General features: G+C 35.3%; 1 protein-coding gene and 1 long non-coding RNA gene across 2 annotated transcripts in view; both read right to left on the reverse strand.

The window, feature by feature from the left end:
- The window catches only part of LOC100373327 (protein mono-ADP-ribosyltransferase PARP4-like), a 209,758-nt gene that overhangs the window by 33,060 nt on the left and 148,947 nt on the right, over positions 1-27,751 (reverse strand). The window contains exons 49-55 of the mRNA XM_085505344.1: positions 18,338-18,711; positions 11,902-11,962; positions 9,386-9,508; positions 8,653-8,690; positions 7,112-7,139; positions 6,301-6,341; positions 3,096-3,156 (exon numbers count right to left, since the gene is read on the reverse strand). Of these exons, the coding sequence (XP_085361470.1) occupies positions 3,096-3,156; positions 6,301-6,341; positions 7,112-7,139; positions 8,653-8,690; positions 9,386-9,508; positions 11,902-11,962; positions 18,338-18,711 (726 nt within the window). The remainder of the gene's footprint in view (positions 1-3,095; positions 3,157-6,300; positions 6,342-7,111; positions 7,140-8,652; positions 8,691-9,385; positions 9,509-11,901; positions 11,963-18,337; positions 18,712-27,751) is intronic.
- Positions 19,293-26,531, reverse strand: LOC146736626 (uncharacterized). Its single transcript, XR_014930968.1, has 2 exons — positions 26,345-26,531; positions 19,293-19,526 (listed from the first exon to the last, which is right to left on the reverse strand). It is a non-coding gene; the product is annotated as an uncharacterized LOC146736626 (long non-coding RNA).

A 27,751-nucleotide genomic window follows, 5' to 3' on the forward strand; every position in this document is an offset into this window, starting at 1 on the left:
TGCAAGATGTAATGAAGTAGCAAACCAATCACTACTCGAGTCGGACTGGCTGGGAAACTGCACAATACATACAAAAATGTATGCAGATGATATATGAGCAGCTCCACCAAATATAAAAATATTCTTTCCATAGTTATGACTCTAATGTGAATATGATTTTCCACTCCTTAGCAATAGTAGTTAGAGTATTGTATTGTACTGTATCGTACAAGTTTATTGTGATTCTATGTGTTTGTAATATTATTTAGCTTTATTTAGCATTCTGTTTAGTTGGTTAACTTTACTGTATCTTAATGTAGTTTATTTTATTTTTATACGACCATAGAACAACTCACTGTAGTTTGTTTTAATGTTGAATAAAAATTAAATCAGTCACTGTATAGTGGTGACGTATTGCTCTAAATTGTTGCAAGGACAATACTTTTCTCGATTTGTGTGTCGTCGTGCGTCGATAAAAAATGCATGAAATGGTCGGCAGTATCGATCAAGTTCGTCTAGTGTGACATTCGTGGCAGGCGACAAGATGCCGTATAATCGTTTAAATAGGCGTCAAGGAGGAGTGAAAGGCCATAATTTGGTGCTACAATAGACGTCATGAAATGTTGGAAAATTACAGTCAATCAAAAAAACTGTTCACATGACAACAAAAAATATTCACTATATTTATTATGCATTATTTTTTTGTTGGTAGCAAATGATCACGGTACGGTAGCTTACTTGTTTTCGAAGTGTTGTAATTGTTGATTAGTACTCAGTAGTGATTATATTAACGTACAAAAAATAAATTCGTTGAATTGTTATGAAATGCAAGTAAAATTCAACTTAGTTTTATCGTAAGCAAATGTTTTCGGTTACATGTTAACGCTCGATGAGACAATATCCGCCATGTTATCCATGCCCACGACGCGTGTTTATTGACCAGATAGGTCAAGTCGCTAATCAACCAATCAAAATGCTGGATGGTGCCCATGTGCTCAAATTACCATAAAGCATTTAAATATGACAGTTCAGCGACCTCATGGTGAAAGCAACACGAAAGACCAGATTTACCGATGTTTTAGTGCGATCTTTTGGCTTCGTTTCTCATGGGGAAAAAGGCATAATATTTTTAAACGGATTTAGAAAAATAAATAAACGTACCATCCCAAATAAAAATGTGCCGGGTGGAATTTTTCTGTTGAAAAAATAAACGTACCAGTACGTTTATATTGGGACATTTAGCGTTGTGGGCAAGCTCTCCTGAGTAGCGACATATTTTTAACTTCGCCTATTGCGTGATCAGTGGATTACGTAAATAAACAAACACTTTCAATGAGTACATGCCGACCCAACTAAACTTGTTCTTGGCTGTTTATGAACAGCGAGAACGCATCTCATAGAACAATAGCTGTGGAAATCATAAACAAATGTAAATGTTGCGGAAATCAAGCATGGCGATAATGATTTTGAGCGAGGCATAGTCTGGCAAGCGTCTCAGAGCAGCATTGCGCTGACACCACCACGACGTTTGAATCTCGGTGAGAGCACTGCAAACCTCTTAAGTCACAAGGTAAACTTTCAATTTACACAATACATAATCAGTTCCTACAACCATAATAAAAAGGCAGTTTTTCTGGCGAAAGTCTCGCCAGGTTAGCAATAGTTTCTCACGATCACCAAACCCGAGACACAAACGATAATAGAAAGTGTATAAATACCATAACAAGCACAGTTTCTTACCTTTGAAATTGACGAGACACAATTTTGTCCATAGAAGCGTTGCGCAAATAAAGATACAATTCCGGGATACAATATCCTCACAAAATTGACTGATTTCCACCGAGACGAGAACTGCGTAAGCGTCATCAAAACTCGGATTAAACTCGGGTAATTTCGGGAAAAGTCGGATTTTGAAGGAAAAATGTTAAAAATCAATGAAAAACACAGTGAAACTTTGAAGAATCGAAAAAATAACTTGATGTGCACAATAGCACCATCAATTTCTGTCTCTGTACCAACTCTAAACTGAATTGGGTTACACATGTGTGAGAAAAAGCTGGTAACATGAAAATGTGCACACACATTGCACAGACACGACCCAAATTAATACCCCCCGCCCGGATCACAGATCTGGCGGGGGCTAACAAACACTGTATTTACTATAATACATCTCTAATACACATAAAGCAAAAATTATATTTCAATATTTCAATGCAAAATTGACCATGGACTTTTCTTTGTAATTTATATTCACAGTAAGCACATGACATTGTGCTTCTATTAGAGTGAATACAGTATTTAAAAATATAACTGCAGGCAATGATCAGGGTGGTACCATGGAACTATGGTTTAACAATTATAAATATTTAATGACCATATAAGATGATATTTTGGTCACAATACATGTATATCTTGTAAAACAAAATTATATCTGCAACAGTACTTCAGATACTGTGAAATACTTTATTTTCGCTGGAATTAATTTTTGCTGAAAAGGCTTTTTAGGCGTTTTGTAAGGAATTTATTTTCACTAAAGTTTAATGTGAAATATAGGAAAAAAGTATATTCGCTGGGTTTTATTTTCACTGATTCATTCCTTCAGCGAAAATAGCGAAAATAAATTCCAAGCGAAAATAAAGTATTCTACAGTATTACAGTTATGCATATTACTGGGGTCACATTACCATATATAATTAGTCATATGACATTTTCAGATGCCTTCGTTATACTGTAGCATTGGTTGCATGTCACTAATTGCAGCAGTGCTTAGTACATTACAGTTAGGCATATTAAAGACACATGAAACTATTTATACTAATTAGATAATAAATATGCAGATTATCCACTTAGTTATGTACTTATTTTCATTAAAATTTGACAAGTGGTACCTATACTGAATCAAGCCATTTATACCGTATTCAGTGCACACCACAAATTTACTAAATAGTACAAGCCAAAATTATCAAGTCACATTGCTAATAGAAACTACATGTACCAGTCATATTTCCAACAATTAACAAATATTAAGTACACCAATCATGTTTTATCCAAGAACTGAAGTAAAATTGTCAACAGAAACTGCTACTCAAATTTCTACCAAATAAACACATCCTTACCTGCTGTTGCTGGCAATGACAAAGGAACTGGCTCATTTTTGCTTATGAGACCTCCACATGTCTATAAAAGAAGAGATTACATTTAATTTATTTATTATTAAAGTTAATTTCATTTCAAAATTTTAAAGAATAATATTCATCCATAACATCCAGAAGAATGGTTCATTGAAACTTAAAATGTCTTTCACATGAAATCTTGACAAGAAGTCGAAAATATCACTTTTTACCAAAAATGACAAAAATATTCACCAAAATTAGAGAATTGAAGATATCATCACGAAATGAACAAATCTGAGAGAGGTCCACATGTAGTACCTATATATGTAATATCAAAGTAATTGGACTTGCGTTTTTTAACAAGAAGTCAAAAATATCACTTTTTACCAAAAATGACAAAAATATTCACCAAAACAAGTCATTGTCAATGACACGTCCCCGTTCCGTTCATATTTGAGTGACATATACATGTACATTCAAAGCAGATCATGACCGAAATTGCAGACCACTTTCCGTGGTCTGATCCGAAATGCACCTGCATATGTACAACAGATTGTACTAAATCTGAACAAAATCCATCCATGCATGACTGAGATCCGGTTCCGGAATTGTGAAAATACGTGATTTTGATGCATTTTCGGCCTTAAAATGGCCATCATTCAGCTATTGTTAAGCGGATCATGAAACAAATGCACATATCTATTTGTGACATGATGTACCATGTGTGTGTGAAGTTTGAACTCTATCAATCCAGGCATGTCTCAGATATGGATCAAGAACTGATTTTTTAAAAACAAAATGGCCACCAGTCGGCCATTTCGAACTTGATCCGAAAAAAAAAAATGAGGTGCATCAAGGTCCTATTATGTTTAATGTATGTACCAAATTTGAACAAAATCCGTCCATGCATAACTGAGATCCAGGTCCGGAATGGTTAAAATGTGCGATTTCAATGCATTTTCGGCCTTAAAGCGGCCGTCGTTTGGCTATCGTTAATGAGATCATGAAACAAATGCACATACATATTTGTGACATGATATACCTTGTGTGTGTGAAGTTTAAACTTGATCAATCCATGCATGTCTCAGATACGGATCAAGAACTGAATTTTTTAAAACAAAATGGCCGCCAGTCGGCCATTTCGAACTTGATCCGGGAAAAAAAAATGACGTGCATCAAGGTCCTATTATGTTTAATGTATGTACCAAATTTGAACAAAATCTGTCCATGCATAACTGAGATCCAGGTCCGGAATGGTGAAAATGTGCGATTTCAATGCATTTTCGGCCTTAAAGCGACCGCCATTTGGTTATCGTTAATGAGATCATGAAACAAATGCACATACATATTTGTGACATGATGTACCTTGTGTGTGTGAAGTTTGAACTTGATCAATCCAGGCATGTCTCAGATACGGATCCAGAACTGAATTCTTTAAAACAAAATGGCCGCCAGTCGGCCATTTCAAACCCGATCCCCCCCAAAAAATGACGTACATCAAGGTCCTATTATGTTCAATGTATGTACCAAGTTTGAACAAAATCCATCCATGCATAACTGAGATCCGGGTCCGGAATGGTGAAAATATGCGATTTTGATGCATTTTCGGCCTTAAAATGGCCGCTATTCGGCTATCGTTAATCGGATCATGAAAAAAATGCATGTGCATATGTCCCATATAATGTGTGATGTATAATTGAAGTTTGAACTTAATCGGTCCATGCATGTCCGAGATACAGGTGATCACGGACGGACGCACGGCCGCACATACGGACGCACACAGGGCAAACCATAAGTCCCCGTTTTCGGACTACGTTCGAACGGGGACTAATTAGAGAATTGACGATATCATTACAAAAATTTGAGTGTGGTCTACATGTAGTACCTACATATGTAATATCAAAGCAATTGCACATGCGGTTTTTGACAAGAAGTCGAAATTATCACTTTTTACCAAAAATGACAAAAATATTCACCAAAATTAGAGAATTGAAGATATCAACATGAAATGAACAAACCTAAGAGAGGTCTACCCAAGGTACATATACACCAAGTATCAAAGCATTCAGGCTTGTAGTTTTCAAGAAGATGTCGAAAAAGTAAAACATTGACACGAACTACGGCGGACAATCACTCATATGATAAGCTCCGCTCGACAAAGTCGACATCGAAGCTAAAAAGTTGACTTGGCTGATGACTGACAAACAGTCATATACCAGTACATGAACGACAGTGGTGAACATGTAATTTAAAGGACGGTAGTTGTCGTACCACGCATGTGTGAGATATATAGGTCTCATATAAATAAAGATGGCGAGTTTGACAGTTGTGCAGATCAATGAGTACAAATTGAGATGTTACGAATAATTAGGTATATTTAGGTGAGTGGAAGTTATCAAAAAAGTCATCGGCGGTAATTAGTGAAAGTTGCGCCCAGGTCAAACCTCATACAATGTAGTTATGCTGGATTGTGGAAAAATCAATGTTTATCAACACAAATGTCGCACACGTGCAGCGCAAATACCACTGCCCTTTAAAAGGTGTCACCACTGACTAGTTACACTTAGATACTATTCCAAAGATTGTTATTGTGGTTTTCATCCATGCATATTGAAATAATTCAACAAGCGACTTGATGGTCAAAATTACTCCGCTGTTCTACAAGAACATTGTAGTAGCCATTAAGTTGAGAACAAATTGTTCACATAATGTATAGCTCAATATCAAAGTAATCGTGTTGGTAGTGTTTGAGAAAAATTAAAAAAATATATTGATGATATCAGCAAAGTACTTATAATATAACAAGGCAATCAGGCTGGTCTGTCAAAAGACAAAGTCAAAAATAGCATTTTTTTCAAAAGTGAAAACAATATTTGCCATTAATAAAGAATTTAAGATATTGTCACAAAATGAACAAATATTAAACAAATATACAGCAATTGAGTTGAAAAAAGTCAAAAATGTTATTGTTTATAGATGGTGACAAATAATCACTTATATGAACAGCTGCACACTGCCATCTAGGAGGACAGCATAGTTAATAAAGTAGCTCTATATAAAATGAGTGGTTTACTTAAAGGCAGAGTCAAAACAAACATTAACAGTGGACCAATTACAATTGTAACGTTGCAGGAAAAATTGATATGGAGATATAATTGGTTATTATTGGCACCCACTGTAACTATGATCAAAGTTAATTCAAACTTACATATAACGGTAGTTCTTGTCTTTCTGGTCGAACTCTTCTACCTACAATTATGATAAAATAACATTACAATATAATACAATGTAATAATATTAATCTTTATTGCGATCATATCCTCATTAGAATGTTGAATAAAATGAAATACAGACAAACAAAATGAGAAATAAAAAAGAATGTATATACATACATTATACACAGGGGATATATATGCATAGAAAATAAGTACTGTAGAAGTCTACTTTTTTTTACACAAAAGCAAATGCACACTGCATGACAAATGTTATACAAACCATTTAAGATGTAATATGAGAAAACACCATTGTTGATACAGCATTTGGATCATAAACTAAAACTACAAGATTTATGATTCATTTGATGAAAAATAAAAATCATCACATCAGAGCATAATTTCATATATTACATAAGTTCTCATAAACTGCATTTTTTTGTCTAGTTGTCTAATTTGGCAACATCCCACAAAACCTGAACAAGATCTGCATTACATTATTGGATAGCAAGAGACTGTCACTGGTGGAGTGGAGTCGCTAACTTTCTCACCTCTTTCTTGCTCAAATTGTTCTGTTATTCTTCAATATTTTTGGAAATGAACCCTACTTTTGGAGCCAACAGACACCAAAATGTCAATTTTCAGTTTTTGCTCAAAAATTTGGTTATTTATTCCCTAATCTTTTGAGTGCAGACTATAAAGACAGATAATTTGTGATGAAAATGCTAAACCTACATTAGATTTGAATTGGATTGACTCAAACTTTGGTTAATAATAAAAGTAATTAAAAATTATTTGCAAACTCACCTTTTCTTTCGGCTTCCTCTGTGGTACTCTGCAAATAATTTTGTGAAATCTTTTTGTTAAATCTCAGACAATAAAATCTAAATGTTTCTAAATAAAATGTTCTCACCTCAGCTTTTGTCACGGAAAAATTCAGTATTCAGGGAAAACAAAAATCAAAGAAAGCTTAGAAAGAACTCCCATGTGCTGAGAGTATTGGAGACACATTAAATATAATTCAAAATTACTTGTCAGAGATAGTGATAGTGATGGAAAAGCTGAAAACTAATAATGCAAATCAGAAAATTGATATGAACAGATTTTAATGAAAAACTAATGAGGTCTCCGCAATGTAACAGACCATATATGTACTAAGTTTTATTGAAATGTGATTGGAACCAAAAAAAATTATAAATTATTATGCTAATTAGGGAATTAATATAAACAGATTTTAACCCTAAACTAATCAGGTTTGTACATTGTCCTAGAGCATCTTTGTATTAAGTTTCATTGAAATGGAATAATTAGTAATTTAGATATCAGTGTGATAGCTTAAAAATGGTTAATTATGTGAATTTGTAATTAATATGTACAGATTTTAACCCACAATTATCCAGGTCTGTCTATTGTCCTACAGCATCCATGTACAAAGTACATTGAAATGTGATGATTAGTACTTGAGAAATCAGTGTGAAAGCTAAAAATTAATTAATTATGCAAATTAGGTAATTAATATACACAATTATTTACCCTAAAACTAATCAGGTCTCTGGATAGTCCTAAAGGATCTATGTACCAAGTTTCATTGCAATGTGATAATTAGTACTTGAGATATCTGTGGAAAAGCTGAAAATTAATTAATTATGCAAATTAGGTCATTAATATGCACAAATATTTATCCCAAAACAATCAATCTCTGCACAGTCCTTGAGTATCTATGTACCAAGTTTTATTGAAATGTAATGCTTACTAATGAAACATCAAAAGCTGAAAATTAATTAATTATGCAAATTAGGTAATTAATATGCACTGACATTACCCTAAAAACTATCAGGTCTGTGTAGTGTCCTATGACATCTATGTACCAAGATTCATGGAAATGTGATGATTAGTACTTGAGATATCAGTGAAAAAACCTAAAATTGACTAATCATTATGCAAATTAGGTAATTAGTAACTAGGTAATTTTTACCAAAAACTAATCAGATCCAAGCATTAGCCCAGAGCATCTATGCACCAAATTTCATCAAAAACTGATGTATGGTTCTTGAGATATCAGTGGAACAGACAGACATATATACACACACACATACATACATACACACACACACACACACATATACAGACACACTAACCGCAAAGACTCCCATTTTGTGCTTCGCACACGGGAGTCAATAAAAATTCATGACATTTTCCCAAATGTTGCATATCTGCTCATAAGACTGCCAGAAACTAGCAAACAACATGCATGAGCTTAAAAACAACTCCCCATTCTTGCACAAAAACTGATTGTTTGCCCTATAACTTGAAATTGTCTAGTGAAGAAATATACCTGAATAACATACCTCAAATGTGTCACATACAACATCACTTTGTAAACCTCCTGAAATATAAAATATTGCACAATCTTTCAATCTTTTGAGCTACATAACACATGTACTTGTATTTTCAGGGAGGGTCATCCATGACATACATATGTAGCTCTACTCTTGAGATTATTCAGACTTTGATTACAAGTATATGTTGTTGAATTTGGTGCTGACACTTTGTCTGCAAGCATTACTCCATATTGTACAGTAGATTGCATAATGCATTATTCTATGCTGACTTCTCCCAAAAATTACATCATTTTGAAATAAGCAGCCTCTCAACTGAGATAGCTCCTCTTTTCGCCATGCACATTTCAATTAGAGAATTGAAACTATCACAAATCTGAGAGAGGTCCACCTGTAGCGCCTATATGTATAATATCAAAGCAATCTGATGAAATGAACAAATCTAAGAGAGGTCTGCCCGAGATACACCAAGTTTCAAAGCATTCAGATTGAAAAAGTAAAAAGTTGTCATGAAGTATGAATGACACTGGACGACGCCAGACAGTCACTCGTATGATAAGGTCGCTTGACAAAGTCGACAGCGGAGCTAAAAGTTTGATAACTATTAATGTTTTAGTGTAATATGCAGCATAAAATTGAGTAACCCTGTGTTACCATGGATCTGGATGTGGGTGTCAAATTGTTGGTGGAGCTTCATCAGAAAATATATTATCTTGTCATTTTAATGCTGTAGTATACTTACCCTGGTACAACCGGTGAGGCATCTTACATGGGGGTAGGGGTGGTTCCGAAGCACTGTATCCTAAATCAATACTAGACTTCTTTTTCGTCTCACTCTCATCATCAACCGAGGCAAACGCAGGCACTGTAGAAGCATGATATAGAATTAACATCTAATTTGTATGAAATGCTCAAGACAGAAACGTTGAAATGAAAGAAATAATAGAAAGAACTTGTGTGTACTGAAGGTATTGGAGGCATGAAATACAAATAAACAAACACTGTACTTACTATAATACATCTCTAATACACATAAAGCAAAAATTATATTTCAATATTTCAATGCAAAATCATTGAGAAATATATCTTATTTTGACCATGGACTTTTCTTTGTAATTTATATTCACAGTAAGCACATGACATTATGCTTCTATTAGAGTGAATACAGTATTTAAAAATATAACTGCAGGCAATGATCAGGGTGGTACCATGGAACTATGGTTTAACAATTATAAATATTTAATGACCATATAAGATGATATTTTGGTCACAATATATCTTGTAAAACAAAATTATATCTGCAACAGTACTTCAGATACTGTGAAATACTTTATTTTCGCTGGAATTAATTTTCGCTGAAAAGGCTTTTTAGGCGTTTTGTAAGGAATTTATTTTCACTAAAGTTTAATGTGAAATATAGGAAAAAAGTATATTCGCTGGGTTTTATTTTCACTGATTCATTCCTTCAGCGAAAATAGCGAAAATAAATTCCAAGCAAAAATAAAGTATTCTACATTATTACATATGTACTGCAGTTTATTTTGATTCGTCCCTGAAATCAAAATCGGTATTTCCACAACCCATATGCAAATGAGGTCTGCGAGCAAACAAAGTAGTCCCTTCAGGAGTACAGTTTTTCGAAATAAACAATATTTAGAAGTATGATATTTTCCCCTTGGCGTACACGAATATACTTGCTGAGTGAAATGAAATTTGAACAACAGTAATGGTATTTTCAGGCAATCACTTATTTTGGCCCAAACTAATTTGCATATCACCCATGCAATAATGTTTTCGGTATTTTCACGGTCGATATGCAAATGAACATGGTATTTTCATTGGCTACCGAACTATTTTTATTTTGTAAACACATTTTCGTCTGCTATTTTTATCCAGTTCAAATCGTTCAACAACATTTTTGGCATGTCAGGTGTACATCACATGGAATACTACGATTGGGAGAACTTAATGTATGTTGACCACCTGGAAACTGAGTTTTATAAACCTTGAAGGGCTTTCAGAAGATTACTATCCAGCCGCAACCATCAGCATCGAGATACCAGGTTTCTGCTGGCGACGTTGCGGCGTTACTCAGTTCCAAATAAAAAATACCAACGCCAAAAAAGCAACATTTTAACCGGTAAACAAGACTCAGTCAGTCCACGACCAGCAAGCAACATCACACACGAAGTTGTAGCGTGCAGCTCAGCGACAACCGCTGTCGACGAAAGTCATCCCGTCAGTGGAGTACACTCCGCAGTTGCACAGCATGTTTGCCAATGCACAATTATGTGGCAGAACTTTTAACTTCAACATAAACTGCATATCATAGTCGTCCAGTTCAAGTTCTGGTTCTGCCGTGGTCCCAACTAAACGTCAACGAGTTATTTATTCGGACAGTGACTCAGATTAGATTTATTTTAATTTCAAACAAACAGTGACACGCGTTCTCCGGGCGCGTTCTACACTGACACGCGCTGCTAGGGCGTAACACTTATATTGGAACATATTAATGGGCAATGGGGTTCCCCGACCTAAATTCCATCCCGGTTTGCACGTTCTTTCTTTTATTACGAAATAATCAAGTATGGAACATATGTAATAATAACAGAACCCCACACCCTCCCCGTGGCTTTCGTTGCGTATGGAAGTTATTTTCACTCGAGATGCGGTGTATTCTGCTGTACTTTCACTCGCTTCGCTCGTGAAAGTACGGCCGCAGGATACACCGCATCACTCGTGAAAATAACTTCCATACGCAACGAAAGCCACGGGGAGGGTGTGGGGTTCTGTCATAGTATTACAGTTATGCATATTACTGGGGTCACATTACCATATATAATTAGTCATATCACATTTTCAGATGCCTTCGTTATACTGTAGCACTGGTTGCATGTCACTAATTGCAGCAGTGCTTAGTACATTACAGTTATGCATATTAAAGACACATGAAACTATTTATACTAATTAGATAATAAATATGCAGATTATCCACATAGTTATGTACTTATTTTCATTAAAATTTGATAAGTGGTACCTATACTGAATCAAGCTATTTATACCGTATTCAGTGCACACCACAAATTTACTAAATAGTACAAGCCAAATTATCAAGTCACATTGCTAATAGAAACTACCAGTCATATTTCCAACAATTAACAAATATTAAGTACACCAATCATGTTTTATCCAAGAACTGAAGTAAAATTGTCAACAGAAACTGCTACTCAAATTTCTACCAAATAAACACATCCTTACCTGCTGTTGCTGGCAATGACAAAGGAACTGGCTCATTTTTGCTTATGAGACCTCTACATGTCTATAAAAGAAGAGATTACATTTAATTTATTTATTATTAAAGTTAATTTCATTTCAAAATTTTAAAGAATAATATTCATCCATAACATCCAGAAGAATGGGTCATTGAAACTTAAAATGTCTTTCACATAAAATCTTAAATGAACCCAATAATCTTTAAAAAAGTGAAATAGTTCTGCTGTACTACCAGAAAATCGTGGTAGCGAAGTCTAGCAGTGCACACACATAAGACGTCTTTTTGAAAACTGCCAGCTCAATTTGATAGCAAGTATCAAAGCAATGCTGCTGGTTTTTATGTTATTGAATATTGCATTTTTCCCCGCAAAAAATATTCACCAAAAGAAGAGAATTAAATGCCATCACGAAATGAACAAATCTGACCGAATTCCACCAAAGGTACCTACATAACAAATATCAAAGCAATTGAGTTGGTAGTTTTCAAAAAGAAATTTTAAAAATAGCATTTTTAAACAAAAATATTTATCAAAAATAAACAATTAAATATATCATCATGAAATGAAACAAGCAGCCTATCGGCTGAGATAGCTCCGCTGTTAGCAATGCACATTTCAATTAAAAAACTGAAGACATCATTAGAAAATGAACAATATGAATAGTATCAAAGCAATCGGACTTACAGTTGGATATCATCACGAAATGAACAAATCTGAGAGAGGTCCACATGTAGTACCTATATATGTAATATCAAAGTAATTGGACTTACAGTTTTCAACAAGAAGTCGAAAATATCACTTTTTACCAAAAATTACAAAAATATTCACCAAAATTAGAGAATTGAAGATATCATCACAAAATGAACAAATCTGAGAGAGGTCCACATGTAGTACCTATATATGTAATATCAAAGCAATCGGACTTACAGTTTTCAACAAGAAGTCGAAAATATCACTTTTTACCAAAAATGACAAAAATATTCACCGAAATTAGAGAACTGAAGATATCATCACAAAATGAACAAATCTGAGAAAGGTCTACATGTAGTATCTATATATGTAATATCAAAGCAATTGAACTATTGGTTTTTAACAAGAAGTCGAAAATATCACTTTTTACCAAAAATGACAAAAATATTCACCAAAATTACAAAATTGAAGATATCAACATGAAATGAACAAACCTAAGAGAGGTCTACCCAAGGTACATATACACCAAGTATCAAAGCATTCAGGCTTGTAGTTTTCAAGAAGAAGTCGAAAAAGTAAAACATTGACACGGACGACGACGGACAATCACTCATATGATAAGCTCCGCTCGACAAAGTCGACAGCGGAGCTAAAAATCTGACTGAAGTCCATCCAAGGTACCTACATACAAGTACATACCAAGTATCAATGCAAGCTGGTAGTTTTCAGGAAGAAGTTGAAAATAGCATTTTTTTCCAAAAATTGAAGAATTGAAGATGTCAAATATAAAGCAATCAGAATTATGAACAAGCAGCCTGTCGGCTGAGATAGCTCTGCTGATGGCAATGCACATTTCAATTAAAGAACAGAAGATATCATGAGAAAATGAATAATATTAGACTTGCTGTTTTCAACAAGAATTCAAAAATATCACTTTTCACCAAAAATGACAAAATTTAAAATATTTACTAAAATTAGAGAATTGAAGATATCATCACGAAATAAACAAATCTGAGAGAGGTCCACATGTAGTACTTATATATGCAATATCAAAGTAATTGGACTTGCGGTTTTCAACAAGAAGTCGAAAATATGATCACTTTTTACCAAAAATTACAAAAATATTCACCAAAATTAGAGAATTAAAGATATTATCACGAAATGAACAAATCTGAGAGAGGTCCACATGTAGTACTTATATATGTAATATCAAAGCAATCGGACTTGCAGTTTTTAACAAGAACTCGAAAATATCACTTTTTACCAAAAATGTCAAAAATATTCACCAAAAATTAGAGAATTGAAGATATCATCATGAAATGAACAAATCTAAGAGAGGTCTCCCCAAGGTACATATACATCAAGTATCAAAGCATTCAGGCTTGTAGTTTTCAAGAAGAAGTCGAAAAAGTAAAACATTGACACGGACGACGACGGACAATCACTCACATGATAAGCCCCGCTTGACAAAGTCGATAGCAGAGCTAAAAAGGAAAAAGTTGACCTGGCTGATGACAGACAAACAATTAGCTCCTCTTGACAAAGTTGAAAGTGGAGCTAATTATTCTAAAATAACATACTAATACTTAATTGATTCTGTTTCATCAACCCATGAAAAAAAGACTTTTTTTCTAATGAACAATGTAAAAAATTGAATAATAATAATAGTCCAGCAAGTCTGGACTTTGGTGTTCAGTAGATTGTACTAACAGGAAAGAAAACTAATTTCAAACAACTGTTTTTTTTTTATTCAAAATAACTCATATATTATGTTTGATAATAACACACAGCACAATATCCAATTACAAACAAAGTCTGTGTTGATAGATTGTCGCTTAATTAAACATTGTCAGCAGAAAATCATTTTAGCTCAAAGTAAGCAGCATACAACCTTGTTTTATTTCAGTGTATCAAAAAAATATGAATAATGTCACTATTCAAAACGCGATTGCCTTTTCGTTGAAAATGTTTGAAGTGTTGCTGAAACTCTCAACATGACTTGTATTCAATGTCTTCATAATGACACTAGTTACATGTCCTGCTCTGCGACAGTGTTTAGATATGACTGCTTTGCATATTAATGAGTTCACATGACCATATATGGTCATCTGTTATTTTAATCAAATCTCTTGTTCACTGTTGTCATAATAACACAGGATTCATCTTCCTAACTGCAACAGTGTTTAAGATATAATGGTTATGCATATTAATGAGTCACATGACCATATATGGTCATCTGTTATTTTAATCAAATCTCTTGTTCACTGTTGTCATAATAACACAGGATTTATCTTCCTAACTGCAACAGTGTTTAAGATATAATGGTTATGCATATTAATGAGTCACATGACCATATACGGTCAGCTGTTATTTTAATCAAAACTCTTGTTCACTGTTGTCATAATAACACAGGATTCATCTTCCTTACTGCAACAGTGTTTAAGATATAATGGTTATACATATTAATGAGTTCACATGACCATATATGGTAATCTGTTATTTTAATGAAATCAATTGTTTAATGTTGTCATAATAACATAGGTTTCATCTTCCTAACTCCAACAGTGCTTGAGATATATCAGTTATGCATATTAATGAGGTTAGAAGCCCCCACCCCTTAGGCGCTTGGCGACAAAACCCAGCACGTGCCATTCGGTTGAAAGAATGCATCTCATGAGTAAAATGCACATATAAAATTTCAGCCAAATCAGACTAATACAAAACATGTAGTTGCATAATTTCTAATTTCACAAAATCCAAGATGGCGGCCAAACCACGTGACTGATCAAAATAATATTATTTTTCTCATATGGAGCTAAGGCTAGGCATGGTAAATATAAAAACATCTAGTAGATTGGTTGAATCACCTCAGAGAAACAAATGCTCAAACTTTTGGTCAATTTTGCTTAAAATCCAAGATGGCGGCCAAACCATGTGATTGATCTGAAATCTTTTTTAGGTTTCTGAAAGAGATTGACATAGAGATGCCATACAGCAATATTGGAAATAATCCCTCAAGTGTGGCATGAGTAAAAAAACTACTTCCTGTTTAGAAGAAATCTAAAATGGTGGCCAAACCATGTGACCAATCGTAATAATTTTTTCAAACACAAATGGGATTCATATATAGAAACCAAAGACTATATATGAGAGCATTCTGCTTGGTGGTTCTGAAGAAGAAGATTTTTAAGTGTTTTTTGCCGTTTTTAGGAAAAACAAAATGGCGGGAAAAGTCACATGACCGCTAAAGTTTTTATTTCCGATATTTATTACACATGAGTTGTACTATATACCATAAACAAATCTAGAGGCCTAGACCCTCAGAAAGTGGTCAAACAGCCACTTCCGGTTTTATTTCAATCCAATATGGCTGCCAAACTAATTGACCAATCGAAATTCTGAAAGCATGTTGCACCAGTTCACATTAGGGACTATCAGTATAGAGCATTATCCGATCATTCTGTTCAGCAGTTTTCTCAAACGGCTTGACGAAAAAAGTTACGGAAGAAAGAAAGAAAGAAAGAAAGAAGAAAGAAAAAATCGGACAATAAGAATAGGGGCCACGCCCTACAGGCTTGGGCCCCTAATTAAGTAAATCCCTGCTAGCTCATGATAACTATTGTCTGGGTCATATCTTGTATTCATTTTACAGTTTGAAGTTTCACTGCGGTTGTCATGACTATTTACATAGTGGTCAAAGATGTCAATTACTCAGATAGCTTGACAAATCACAGACACTATTATTTTCATGTTGTATGATTCTACCACTGGTTCATTAAGGAATGTGTTCATCCAACTGTACCAGATATTCTTACCCAGGTTTTTAGTTTGACGTATTACAATAAACACAAGTCATTGAAAATGACACAGTCCCCGTTAAGTTCTCTTTGTGCTCGTCATATTAAAGCGGAGGGGTTGTCGCGAACGTGTCCTTGAAACTTGAGTTCCAAGTGGCGTATACAACAGATTGTTTATTTACATCAAAACACGTGTTTCGTGTCATAGTAATATGGCCAAAATAAAAACAGCCGTTATTCAGCCATCTTTGATCTGATTATGAAACACACTGATTATGTATGATGCATGTGCCAAATACGAATGAAAATGGTACATAAATTGTGGAAATATAGTAGTAAGGCCAAAAAGTCAGATGGCTGTCAATCGGCCATCCTTGACCAGATTTTGAAACAAATTGTCATGGATATGCATCCTAACATGTATAAAGTACATGTATGTGCCAAATTTGAATGAAAACTGACAGAGCACGTCCAAGATACCGCATAAAAAAAACAAAAACAAGATGCCTGCCAGTCGACCATCTTTGATCCATCATGGACATGTATCCTAACATGTATAATCTATGTACCAAGTTTGAATGACAACTGACAAAGCATGTCCAAAATACAACATTTTCAAAAAACAAGATGGCTGCCAGTCGGCCATTTTGAATCGAATCGCTAAACCACTGCATGTGCATATGTCCCACATAAGGTACTAGGCACATGCAAAGAATGAACGGAATCGGTCCACAGGATTCTGAAATATGACGTTGGATAGACTGACGCAGGGACAGACGGACACACGGACGGACGGTCGGACGGACAGACTCAGGAACTCATGGACGGTCGGGGACATGTATTCTAACATGTATGATCTATGTAGTAAATTTGAATGAAAACTGACAAAGCATGTCCAAAAAACGACATTTTCAAAAAACAAGATGGCTGCCAGTCAGCCATCTTTGATCCAATTGTGAAATAAATCATCATGGACATGTATCCTAACATGTATAATCTATGTACTAAATTTGAATGAAAACTGACAAAGCATGTCCAAAATACGACATTTTCAAAAAACAAGATGGCTGCCAGTCGGCCATTTTTGATCCAATTGTGAAATAAATCATCATGGACATGTATCCTAACATGTATAATCTATGTACCAAGTTTGAATGAAAACTGACAAAGCATGTCCAAAATACAACATTTTCAAAAAACAAGATGGCTGCCAGTTGGCCATTTTGAATCAAATCGCTAAACCACTTCATGTGCATATGTCACACATAAAGTACTAGGCACATGCAAAGAATGAACGGAATCGGTCCAAGGGACTCTGAGATATGACTCTGGACGGACGCACGGACGCATGGACACACGGACGGACGGAGACCGAATTAAAAGTCCCCGTTTTCGGACTTCGTCTGAACAGGGACTAAAAAGTAGATTACAAATACCACATGTGCGATTATTTGATTGAATGCAGCATTTACAGTTCATTCAAAGATGTGTGGGTATATACATTACGTTGATACAGTGTAACAATGTCGGCATCGATGGTCTCTCATTAGTGCACAACTTAATAAGCAAAATAAAAAGCAAGACCGTTTGAACACTTTTATTACAAGGCTGGTAGAAGGTGATACATTTGGTGCAAAGGTATTCAAAAATCAGTGTTTTGGCTGTTGCCATGGTACATGTAACATTGGGCCATAATTTGCCCCCAAATGGATTGAAGGTATGATCTGTCTATCAAATATGAATGAAAACGGCCCAGCCAATTGCCAGTATTGTATTTGCACTACTAGAAACACTTTATGTACATAACTGAGCTAGGTGTCAACATATATTGTATTACAATATGACTGTGTTTCCATTAAGATCAAATATGGTATCCATGATGTGCATCAAAAAACACACACTGAGTAATATTTATATATTTGTGCATTCACTCACACTGGCTCCTAGAAATGTTGATATCATGTCTGCCTCTGCTTGAGGTGGTGGGGTCTTGATGGCTGTTGAATATCTGGAGAGCACTTTTGCTGCCGTTGCTTTGGTTGATAGAGTCATGAAGGGTGCCGTTCTTAGAGGACGTGGAGGCACGATAGCTGCCACTGCTGGAGGAGGTGGAGGCACGATGGCTGCCTTTGCTGGTAGAGGTGGAGGCACGATGGCTGCCTTTGCTGGGGGAGGTGGAGGCACAAAGGCTGCCTTTTTTGAAGGAAGTGGAGGCATGAAGGCTGCCATTGTTGGAGGAGGTAGTGGCTCCATGGATATCATTAAATCTTCCCTTCCTGAGGTGGTTGGTGGTAGAGGCGACAACTTGTCTGCAGAATGGAAATGCACAGACGATGATAAAGAAGTTGACTCACATGACATATCATTTATATAAACATACCAGTATTATCAATGCTAGTATATAATATTTTTGTCATATTAAGGAGTAACACATTTCATAACAAGTCATTGTCAATGACACGTCCCCGTTCCGTTCATATTTGAGTGACATATACATTCAAAGCAGATCATGACCGAAATGCACCTGCATATGTACAACACATTGTACTAAATCTGAACAAGTCATGAATGACACTGCCTTCGCTAGTTGTCATTCTAAAGTTGCATGGACATAAATTGGCAAACGTGATTTCTATGGCATTTTCAAGTTTATAGCACTCTCCATCCAGGTCAGCATTATTCTCAGCAAGGAAACCAGATAGCACCAAACCAGTACAAGAGGTAAAATGACAAGGAAGTATACAAATCAGATCTGCAAATATGTAGAGTCAGTGTTGTGTCTGTTTGGATAAACTAGTTTGTGGCCCTGGATTAGTTTCAATATCTCTAATAAGGACAAGATTACTTCTCATACGACAATGATTACAAATAAAGTGCAAAAATCCAGAAAAATATTATCAAGTTTTTATTATCATACATTAATATTAACAAATCGTGTGAAATTTTATGTACAGAGAAACACATATTTATGCTTTGGTTGACAGAACTTCTCAAAGTAAAAAAAAAGAGGACCTGCGAAACTTTATACAATTGTCAGACACGCAGTGAATAGTACCGGTATGTTTTTGTAATACATGTAGTTCCAGTGGCTTTGCTTTCTGAGAAAAAAAATCTGGCTCTGCACCTGAAAAAAAAAGAAAAAAGAACATTTAGTCCAAAGAAAGCAGAGGTTGTAGCATATGTGCTCCCATTGGCTGTTAGATTTAATTAAAAAAAATATTTGAGTCTTTTTAGTACGAAAAAATATTACTTAATAAATTTATACCAGCCAGAAAGAAATTGCAGTTCACACTGTACTATTTTAAACATGTTCTACCAAAGTCTAGGATGAACTAATTCAACAGTCTGTTTCCACTCTACAAAGTTGTCAAATTAATATTTACGGGATTCTGCAAAAATAAAATATTAAGAATGTGCAAAAAGCCAGAGTACTTATGTTTTCAATGTCATTAAAATCTGACCAGGGATTTGCCGAAAATTTCACTTGAGCTGAACCAAATGGATGCCAAGCTATCAAAAGAAATAAAAAAAAAATATTGAGAAAAATACAAAAAAATACATTTAATATAAAAGCAGATAGAAGTGCATAAAAAACTAATCAGCAGAGGTAGTGATCATGTAGGTAACCTAAGTGTATATCAAATTTCCTTTGAACTGGATTGCATTGTCTCAGATTGGCTAATTTGCATATTTATTTGCATACTAATTAACATATTGTAGTTGTATTAAAATAATATACAAAATAATATCCTGAGTTTTGAAAAAAAAAATTATGACTATTAAGTCAACATCATTAAAATTGAGGATTACGTGAATTTGACCCCCTCCCTAAAATTGTTTCACATATCCCTTAAAAACATGGCCGCCGTTAAATTCATCTCAATCGAGGTCCGTAATTTATTTTCCTGCTCATAATGGAGATAAATTATGGTAGCTAAACATTGGGCAGGACTCCAGAAGACGTACCTACACTTTATGCAATTTTTTTTAATTATGCTAATTTATTCATGACGTAGCAGTTTCTGTGCTCATGAATATTCATTAATTTGTGGGTCAATACATTTTAAAAGGGGCGATATATTATTTTTGGGGGAAGAGTTAGAAAGGGGGATCAGTAATCATTAGGGGGTCAATACAAAAGAAGGGACCCATTTGGAAAGCAGCCATGCTCCTCGTCTCTGTTGTTGCACGTGACCTACAGCTGTCAACTGTGTTCGTTCTTCGTCGACTTCAACTGGCTTCCATGTGAGGTAGTATTCTTGTGTTCTTTTTTTCTGACTTGAGTTTTTGAATTCGCTGTTTATGTTTTTAACGTCTTTCCAACCAACCCATGATTCGAACTTGCGATCTTTGAGTTCCCAGCGCACTGTCTTGTCCACTGTACCACGAGTGTCTTCACACAAGATATAGGATTTAAGTCCCATTCATTCATTGAATAATTTGTTGTCATATTTAGCTTTAGTGCCAAATAGTGTTTGCGAGAAAAAGATGGGCAGGCAAGGGAATTGAACCCGGCTCCTCCTGATCACTATGTAGAGAACTGACCCACAAGGCCACGATGGATTGACTTGTTGTGTTTGCATTTGATAAGAGTATATAGTGTGTATTTATATAGAAATACAACATATTTCTATTATTGAGTTACGATTGTCCAAAAAATTGGCAATTTTGTGTTTTTACTTGTGTAAACTATATACATGGCATAACCCGTTAGTGTACATTTTGCCAATTGGGTGTTTGCCATTTGCGCATGCGTTGCCCATACCCGACCCGACCCTAACCCTAATGCCAAGACACGTTCCTGTTAATATTCCGTTGCCCATACCTGACCCGACCCTAAATCTAATGCCAAGACACGTTCCTGTTTATATTTGCTCAATAATGATACTCTGTTGTGCACTGTCTGCGGGTAAGTTGCATTGATGTCAACTGATTAAACAAGTCGCGTTTAAGTAATTTCCACTATTAACAAGTGGTTAAATTGTGACAATAAATGTGTGGACAAATATTTGAGATTAATTTTGGTGTAGACAACTCGTTTAATTATTTACACCATTACAAGTTGTTAAATTGAGAGAATAAATTTATCAACAAATATTTAATACTTAGTTTGGTGTAAACAACTCACGTTTGATTAATTCCCACAATTACAGGCTGTTAAATTAAAAGAATAAATGTGTGGACAAATATTTTATACTTATTTTGGTGTAAACAGCTCTTGTTTGATTAATTCCCACAATTACAAGTTGTTAAATTGAGAGAATGAATGTGCGGACAAATATTTAATACTTATTTTGGTGTAGACAGCTCTCGTTTAATTATTTTACACCATTACAAGTTGTTAAATTGAGAGAATAAGTGTGCGGACAAATATTTTAGACTTATTTTGGTGTAGACAGCTCTCGTTTAATTATTTTACACCATTACAAGTTGTTAAATTGAGAGAATAAATGTGCGGACAAATATTTTAGACTTATTTTGGTGTAGACAGCTCTCGTTTAATTATTTTACACCATTACAAGTTGTTAAATTGAGAGAATAAATGTGCGGACAAATATTTTAGACTTATTTTGGTGTAGACAGCTCTCGTTTAATTATTTTACACCATTACAAGTTGTTAAATTGAGAGAATAAATGTGCGGACAAATATTTTAGACTTATTTTGGTGTAGACAGCTCTCGTTTAATTATTTTACACCATTACAAGTTGTTAAATTGAGAGAATAAATGTATGGACTAATATTTGAGTCTTATTTTGGTGTAAACAACTCGCGTTTGATTAATTCCCACAAATACAAGTTGTTAAATTGAGAGAATAAATGTGTGGACAAATATTTTAGACTTATTTTGGTGTAGAAAAGTCGCATTTAATTTACTTCCACAAATTACAAATTGTTAAATTGAGAGAATAAATGTGTGGACAAATATTTGAGACTTATTTTGGTGTAGACAACTCTCATTTAATAATTTTACACCATTACAAGTTGTTAAATTGAGAGAATAAATGTAGGGACAAGCATTTGAAACTTATTTTGGTGTAGACAACTCTCATTTGATTAATTCCAACAATTACAAGTTCTTAAATTGACAGAATGAATGTATGGACACATATTGACCATTATATTTGTGAGTAAATACCTGTTGTTTAATTAATTTCCACCTCTACAAGGTTGTTAAATTAAGAGAATAAATGTGTGGATAAATATTTAATACTTATTTAGGTGTAAGAACTCGTGTTTGACCAACTTCCACCATTGCAAGTTGTTAAAATAATGAAATAAATATACTGGTATCATTGGATATTTGATTTAATTGTGAAACTTTCTAACAAAATGTTAACAGCTGGCTTCGAACACTCAATCAACAATTCCGCAGACACAGTATAAATTCCACAACACCACAGAAGATATTCGTCTGTTGCCTGAATTGTTTTCGTAATATAGGGAACGTCATCGACACTTTAACAAAACTTACCTTGACTTGGGTCTTGTTTATCTCTTGTGACTGGAAACTGTTGAACAAATTGCTCGTCGTCCAGTTTAAGACGTAAGTTATTTTATTATTTATTCATTCAGTTTTGTATGGTGGAGTTTTGTGAGGTTTATTATTTTTTCGCGAAGTTCTTTGCTTACTTGTTTACGGTTTGAGAGATTTCAGTTTATTTGATTTACGTTTTTACGGTAGCTCTGAGCGTGACTCGAACCCACTGTCTTTTCAAGCTAATTTTGTTTTTATTTGATGGCACGCTTGTGTACCACGCCACGACGTTGGTCGTTAAGTGGTGTTCATTTTTCTAACTACTCCAGTGTTCCGATGAGTTGAACGGAAAAGCCAAAACGATTGCTCGTTTCTGATTGCTTCGGTTCTGGTGAGTGTCTATCTCGTGTGATTCGAACCCATGTCGTTTGTATTGAGCATTTTTTTATTTCCCATGTTGGCTACGCCGTAATATGCAACCACTTCCCCGTTTTATTGTGATTTTGAGAGTGTTTAATGATGTCTTCCTCGCCCGTCACGCCATGACCCAGTTTCAACCACACGGCCATTTTGCAACAAGTGCGTGACCCTCGGCGTGACCCGACTGACTATGATCGTTCTGTTCAACTGTTAAGCTAGGATTTATTACCGTTATTATCATTATATTGTCACATGATTTGTTTTACCTTATGTGTAATGTCTTAAGTATCTTTATTGTAATTTGTATATACCAATTCGTATATACCGAGGAAACGACCCCGATTGAAGGTCGTGTATTTTGTGACGTCACCAATTCGTGTGTAGGTACGGCTTCTAGATCCGTGCCAAACATTGAAATTGCCACCCTGACTTCAGTACCGAAATAAATAGCTGATTGGGAAAATGTGTCTCTGTTGACAGAGGTTCGATTTACCGATAAACTTCAACACCGCATGGAGTGTAGTAATGCACTCGGGTTAGGCACACCAAGTGATTTTAAAATCCAAAAGGAATAACTACATTTCTTCATTTACTGAAAGACCCTTCCTGAAAAATAAGGAATCTGTTAAAATTTTTCACAAACCTGCATTAGCCATCAAAATATAGACATTTCAAAATCAGTTCTGATCGTTGAAACCTGGAAACCCTGCAAAATGGCTACCATTTGTTATGTAAATGAGGTGATCTTAAGTGCATTGATTAATACAAGGTCATTGACCTTTCTTCTTGATTTTAGGCACAGGAAATTGCTTATTAGAAGAAGAGGAATCTCTACAGAGACTTTTTCATCTTACCAATAACAGAATTGCTCAAACACAAAACCAAAATAGCAAAAACGTCCAAAACACAAAAATGTGTATTTTTGGGTAGATAAATCCAAGATGTCCAGCAAATGATTAGATCTTAGTCTTGAATTAAGTCGAAAACTTCATCAAAATTGTGTAAAAACACCCAATTTGGAATTAAATCGACCAAAAATCACAAGTTTTTGAAATGGCTACTAACACTATCAAATTAGCAGACAAATTCACCACAACAGTGACACACTGATCCATACTATACCTTTTGACATACATCATTGCTATGAAAGGCACGTGAGCTGCACTTTTTAATTTTCCAGTGATTTTCAGTCTAGTATTTAGTAGTATGGACATGTGTATTACCATGGCTATTACCATATTAATATTACATTAACTGACATATTTGCCATAATTTGTTGCAGCTGATATCCTTTTAATTCAAATGGCACTGGCTTTGCACACAGCTCTGTGCAACTTTTCAGGATGTTGTTAATATTTTGGTTTACTTTACTTTACAAATAAACAAATACTGATGAAAAGGTTGCAAACACTACCATTGCCGGTCAAACGTTACATCACTTGTGTGCATGTAGGATATTTCTTATTAACTGTAGTACTTTTTTTGGAGGATGGTGTGGCCCTGAAAAGTGCCATTTTGCTTGTGTATGCTAGGCATACACGAAATGAAAAAACAACTTCCGACCTGAACCAAAGTCTGGTAATTAATTATTAGATCCAAACTTGACAGGGATGGCTCACATCTGGGAGGGCAAACTGAATGTCATTGTTTTGATAATTGTAAACCCCACATTGCCCCTGAAGTAAAAGCTCTAAACACCTCTGTTAAATTGTATGGGTAGCAATTAATTTGCCAAATGCCACAGCACTATTTTAAATCTCCCACACTAAAACACGTTTTGTGAGTAAATTAGGTTTTTTGAGGTAAAATAGATTACAGCTTATAAATAGCATTGAAACTGCTTACATGTGAGAAATCACATATTCCTGGAACAATTTTATGATTGACATCTTCCCCATCCATCAAACATATTAGTGTCTACCAGTACTCATAAGTACACTATCAACCTTGTCTCTTTGTTATGCAAATCACAAAGTTTTAGTTACGGAAAGTAATTAGTATTCATATTGGAGGACGTCATATTAAAACTCATTGCGCTCTATTGCGCACACACTACGACTGAGTGGAAACCCCTAAAACTGTGGCAAATAGTCAGTCCTTGGCGTCTGTAATTGTGGAATCTTGTCATAGGTTATACAAAGTTAGGAAAACAACCTTTTGGGCGAACATGAAACTTAAATATGGATATCCAAGCCACAAACCTGAGAAAACACTTGAGAAACGTCACAATGACTCGCTCACATAAACAGGAAACGGAATATAGTTATATCCCATAATATGAATCAGATGACGCCGTCTTTGGTGAACTTTGACACAAGTGGTCAGTTGCGAAGATGGCGTCTGACAGTGTGGTTCATTGACGATCATCGCTGCCGATGTTTAGTTCATGCAATGTCGGTAGAGTATTTTGAGTCATTTGGGCCACGTTGTTTAAACGTATGTGTACTGGTTCAACAGCATCAACCCTTGCCTAACGAATTTGTGTAAGAATTTAACGAAAAATCGGTAATAATCGATAGTGCTTATTTACATGGGTCCAGAATAGGCGCCCTCATCGCTTAATGGCCCTACTCGGGTATCATATTTACAAAGGTAATTTAAAAGTGATGATAGATTCATTGATATTGAATTACAGTACTTTTCAATTTCATCATTGCTTTCAAGCAGTCACGGTTGGCCGAACTTGACTTGTGTTTTCTCGATAATTCTAGTCTAATATGTCGTCACGAAACCAAGTTTCAATCTGCTAGCAGTTGCCAATGAACACCGGAAATAGCAATCGTACATAACAGAATCACGATCAGCGTGTTCTAAACTTTTACGTTTTTATTATTCTAGCATTTTATATGCCAAACGTTATTCCCAAGCCTCCTAAATGACGAGATAAACTTTCGATTTACACGTTTCATAACCAGTTCTTGAACTAATAGCAGGACTGTTTTTCTGGCAAAGTGTGACACTGTGCGATCGCTAGTTTCTCACTAAAGTCAGGACACAAAAGGATAAATCAAAGTTCATAATAAATACCATAAGCACAGTTTCTTACCTTTGAGATAGAATTTAATCTATGTAAGCCTTGTGCAAAGAAAGATACAGTCCCGGAATACAATATCCTCAGACGAAATCGACGGCGATTTCCTCAGCGGTTAGACTGGCGCATGCGCAATACGGTATGCCAGTTCTCTTGCGAGATGTCGTTAAAACTCGGATTTTTCCGGCAAATTTCGGCACTTGTACTAGTAAAATGTTGAAAATCACAGAAAAACACAATGAAACTTTGGCGAATCAAAAAAATACTTGGCGTGCATATGTATGGCATTAAGAATTACATTTGCACCAACTTGGAAAAAAATTGGACAGAGCATATCAAAGTTATAAGAGGTAAAAGACGGACGGACGGACGGCCGGACGGACGGACGGACGGAACCCAATCTATAAGCCTTCGGCAGACTTCGTCTGCGAAGGCTAACAAAATCCATCCATGAATGACTGAGATCCGGTTCCGGAATTGTGAAAATATGTGATTTTGATGCATTTTCGGCCTTAAAATGGCCATCATTCAGCTATTGTTAAGCGGATCATGAAACAAATGCACATACATATTTGTGACATGATGTACCTTGTGTGTGTGAAGTTTGAACTTGATCAATCCAGACATGTCTTGGATACAGATCCAGAACTGAATTCTTTAAAACAAAATGGCCGCCAGTCGGCCATTTCAAACTTGATCCGAAAAAAAAAATGACGTGCATCAAGGTCCTATTATGTTTAATGTATGTATCAAATTTGAACGAAATCCGTCCATGCATAACTGAGGTCCGGGTCCGGAATGGTGAAAATATGTGATTTCAATGCATTTTCGGCCTTAAAGCGGCCGCCATTTGGCTATCGTTAATGAGATCATGAAACAAATGCACATACATATTTGTAACATGATGTACCTTGTGTGTGAAGTTTGAACTTGATCAATCCAAGCATGTCTCAGATACGGATCCAGAACTGAATTCTTTAAAACAAAATGGCCGCCAGTCGGCCATTTCAAACTCGATCCAAAAAAAAAAATGACGTGCATCAAGGTCCTATTATGTTTAATGTATGTACCAAATTTGAACAAAATCCGTCCATGCATAACTGAGATCCGGGTCCGGAATGGTGAAAATGTGCCATTTTGATGCATTTTCGGCCTTAAAATGGCCGCTATTCGGCAATCGTTAATCGGATCATAAAAAAAATCCATGTGCATATGTCCCATATAATGTGTGATGTATGAGTGAAGTTTGAACTTAATCAGTCCATGCATGTTCGAGATACGGGTGATCACGGACGGACGGACGCACGCACGGACGCACGCACACAGGGCAAACCATAAGTCCCCGTTTTCGGACTACGTCCGAACGGGGACTAATGAGTGAGGACACAGTCAGCTGTCGTACAAGTTATAATAAATAAATGC

This window comes from Saccoglossus kowalevskii, chromosome 11, assembly GCF_978046115.1.
Source record: "Saccoglossus kowalevskii chromosome 11, keSacKowa6.1, whole genome shotgun sequence".
Taxonomy (NCBI): domain Eukaryota; kingdom Metazoa; phylum Hemichordata; class Enteropneusta; family Harrimaniidae; genus Saccoglossus; species Saccoglossus kowalevskii.